We start from the raw sequence: 4,002 nt of genomic DNA on the forward strand, positions 1-4,002 counted from the left end.
TGCGCCTCCCCTGAAGCTCTCTGGCGCCCCCCAGGGGATGCGCGCCTCACACTTTGAAAACCGCTGGTCTAAACTAAATACTGCCGTGATGAAACGCCATATCATGGATTATCAAAGATTATTTCTGAAACAGTATGGAGCTCAAAGGCTTTCTCTCTTGCCGGTTACACCACAAGGTGAGTTCCTTTTTATTTTACAGGTTAGCTCTGAGTGTTAGCGATGCAAACGTAAACATGCACCGACCATATTACGTCCAAAACAGTCGGGCATTGTTTCCGATAGCAACATTTCTGATTGGGCCATGGTGGGTGTAAAGCCAGCCTACATTTCTGATATTACGTCATATCGGATGCAAATCTGGATCAGCTCCGTTGTAGCCCCGTTTTTAGAAATGTGGGTACGGAGGAAAAGAAAGGGTTTTATTTTCTGACGCTGCGTGAGTTCCCTGACACACCGAGGACATATTCATGTATAAAAGACATCAAAAAGTGCAGTTTGCATGATAGGTCCCCTTTAAAGTCAAATCTAAAAGGTTTTCTCTCCCATGATTATGATTTATAAACAGACTATCTTTCTAAGTTCCTTAAAAGATGTAATATCTAAAATATTTGGGTGTATTTATTTTTTATTTATGCATTTTAATTACTATATACCTTTACTTGTATATTTGTATAGTGCATTTATTTTGTACAGACTGCTGATAGATGTGTATATAACTGACTATTTGCAATCTGGTTAGACCTTCTTAATGTCGTTAAACTCTGCTTGCATTATGTAATGACAATAAAGTAAAAAATGGTTTGCCAGATGATGCTTTCTTTCCATATTTTCATCTGATATAAAGGGGGGAGTACTGTTGAAATTTCTGTGTAAAGTCTCACCTCAGAATGGCCGAATGAGCAGGCGTTGTGAAGCGGGATCAGACCCCCATCGTCCCGAGCGTGCACATTGGCGCCCATCTGAAGCAGGTGGTCGACCACATCCCTCCGCCCAAAACCTGAGAAAAGATCAGAGAGAGGAGAGAGGAGAAAGAAAAGATAGGGAAGAGGGAAGTAGGTGTTAGGCAATTGATCCGTCTTGCCCAGAAAAAACTCATATTGCATATCAATTATTTATGTAGGGTTAAATCCAATCTGCAGCGTTGCAAGAAGAGAGGATCCCAGATGTCCTCAAACTGGAAGCAGTCATCTAGGAGCAACACAGCAGAAACAAAAAACTGCTGTGTCTGTTTTCAATTGTATTCCCGTATCATGTTAATAATTGATACTAGACTCTCAATTGTCTTCTGGGCTTTTTTTCCTTTTTATACATTTTGTTTATTTGTCATGTAAGGCATCCACGTGGCAGCTGTTTGGGAAAGCGGCTCTCAGCTGAAGCTTGTTATGTCTTCACTACAGACGTGCCACGGGACTCCAGAGTTCTGCTCACTGCTCAAGCTGCTGAGGATTAGGAAGGCCTGAGATCTGGAGCAGCTGTGCGAGTTATTCTGCTTTTATCTTTTTGCCTGCACAGATGAAAGAATTTAAAACAGTCCACCCTGGAGCTGAAAAGCTTAAGTCAAGATGAGCACGTTTCATAGCCGTGGAACATAAACAAGTACTTTTTAGACTCAATTGAAAAAAATGATATTTTATCTTTAGTCTTTTCTATGTCTTCTTGCTTGTGGCAAAAACAAGAGTGTAGAATACCTTTCTTTTGGTCCTGCTTCTCTTAACCCATGAAGCACCTGTCAAATGACTGTGCCGGTGTAAAGTTGAACACACAAACTGACATTTCAGCCCTTCCCTGATTTATTTTTCCTTTTTTTTTTTAAATATATGTTTTTGGGCCTTTATCGGAGATGCAGAGTTGGAAGGGGGAGATAGAGGGGATAACATTGCCTGAAATGTTCGGTGAGCTCGGCAGTTGAACCTGCTTACTTAACAGGTTCAACTCTATGGGTGTCCAGCTGTAACTACTGAGCTATCCAACAACACGATTTAAGGTTTATTATTTGGTACATTTCATTCCAAATAGTCTTACTTCTACCAATGATAAGTGAGTTTTCTAAATCAGGAACAAAAATAGTTACAGGGCCCTTATCTCCAGGTGTGAAATTGCTCTGCCCAAACATAATGTGTGTTGCACCGCCTGTCCTTTTGTTAAGGCTGGGGAAAAAATATCGATTTATGTAAGAATCAAGATATTTCTATGGATGGACAGTAATCCCACACACCAAGTAAAAGTTGTTTCAAGCTTTTGTTGAATAATCACACAAAATACCAGTTTTATAGAGTTATTGTGTGTCATTTATTTTTGAAATTGTTACATTTTGGAGAAATCCTATTCATTGATATAAGCAAAAGGACTTTTTTTTTTTATCAACTGTAACATTATTGTTATCTTTTGTTAAAGAAAAGTGTGTTTATTTGTGCAAGTTTCACACAAATATATGTTACCTATTATCATGCCTTTGCATGTTTACATTCATGTAATCAGTTGACCTTTTTAAAAACTTAACTTCTCCAGCACCTTTAGACCCTGAAATCCGCACCTTTAGGTACTCAATCCAGAATTGATTTTTAAATGAACCATGCCATGAACCAACTAATTGTAATCAAATCAATAGATTTTGAATAATTATTCAACTTTATAATTGGCAATTCTAGTATAACTGAGATAAAGGATGCTGTCTTTACACTGCTGGAAATATTTATATGTAGAAGCCCAAGCTACTTTAACACTATTAATGTATTTATTATAGGGGTAGCCTACCAATTTTTAATACAGAAAGAGATGGGGGATTCGTTTTTGACAACATAAATACACAGGGTAATTATCATGTGTTACAATAAATGTTTTAGAATCTTAAAATGTTATTTTTATTTATTGATGCATTTCATATCTTTAAGTGATGCCATGCTGAAAATTGTTGTGTCAAACATAGGCTACAACTAGTAGTGTATTAGCTACTTTCTGGTCGCTCCCACGCCCTAAGCATCCTCCCAACTCCACAAACAGTCAAGAGTAAGACTTCAGTTTGTCTAAACAGTGATTTCCATTGTGTTTACCTGCAGCGAAATGTAGGGGTGTAGATTTGCGTCCTGCCATGTCTTTTGCGTTAACATTCAGTGTATCCACGAGTTTCTTCACCCTAGACACATCCCCGTTACGACAAGCTTCAAAAAGGTCCCTGAAAGCCCCGTATGAACCACCGCCGCTGCTGCTGCTGGCCGCGTCACCGCTGCCCGAGTCGGGCGTAGAGCCGGGGCTGGACCCGCTGCCCTCGGTGGTTGTCGGGGAGCTAGCGCTGCTGCTAGTGCTGCTGCTGCTGCTGCTGGCGGAGAGGGCCAGAGCTGGGGAGGCGGTGGGAGATGAAGGGGCTGCCTCCCCGTCAGCCTGGTTGTCCAACGCGGCTCTGCGGGAAAGCGAGGTGGCATTGTCGGTGGGTGCAGCCGGACAGCCAGGAGGGGTGGCGGGGCGAGAGGAGCCGCGGGGCGGGGAGGAAAGTGGGGAGTTCGGCTGCTGCTGCTGAGAGGAGCGACGAGGCGTCGCCATTTTCACAACACAACAGTACCCACTAGCAACAAAAACACTGATGACAATTTCCTGCCCAGGAAAGTCCAACTTCCGCTTGGGTTTACTGGGATTACATTTACTAGGCGGTTTATCCCAAACTATTGAATAAAGCTTTACTAAAATATCATTAGGCCTACAACTAAATTGGTAACAAAATTACATTGTAAATAATGTAGATACTTAACCGTCTACACAAATGTAGATTACGTGTCTATGTGAATAATACAAAATGTATTATGCTTTTTTAATCTGGGGGTGTGTATACTTAGATGGGATATAGCTAAAAGTTAGGTAATTTGCATGTTTTTTCAAATTTAAAGGCCCCAATGAAAAGAATAGATAGCATAGTGGGCTTAAATGTTACTAAAAATAAACATATTCATTCTAACCTATTCATTTATAATACATTTGCTCTTATATTGGTTTTCATTTGAGTTGTGTTTA

The 4,002-nt window shown here is 40.5% G+C and overlaps 1 protein-coding gene across 1 annotated transcript in view; it reads right to left on the reverse strand.

Moving 5' to 3' along the window:
- LOC104950757 (tankyrase-1-like) overlaps positions 1–3,537 on the reverse strand; it is a 73,442-nt gene extending 69,905 nt beyond the window's left edge. The window contains exons 1-2 of the mRNA XM_010777316.1: positions 3,051–3,537; positions 882–997 (exon numbers count right to left, since the gene is read on the reverse strand). Of these exons, the coding sequence (XP_010775618.1) occupies positions 882–997; positions 3,051–3,537 (603 nt within the window). The remainder of the gene's footprint in view (positions 1–881; positions 998–3,050) is intronic.
- Between the last annotated feature and the right edge of the window lie 465 nt (positions 3,538–4,002).

The sequence above is a fragment of the Notothenia coriiceps genome, unplaced genomic scaffold, assembly GCF_000735185.1.
Source record: "Notothenia coriiceps isolate Sejong01 unplaced genomic scaffold, NC01 NC01_scaffold00017984, whole genome shotgun sequence".
Taxonomy (NCBI): Eukaryota; Metazoa; Chordata; class Actinopteri; order Perciformes; family Nototheniidae; genus Notothenia; species Notothenia coriiceps.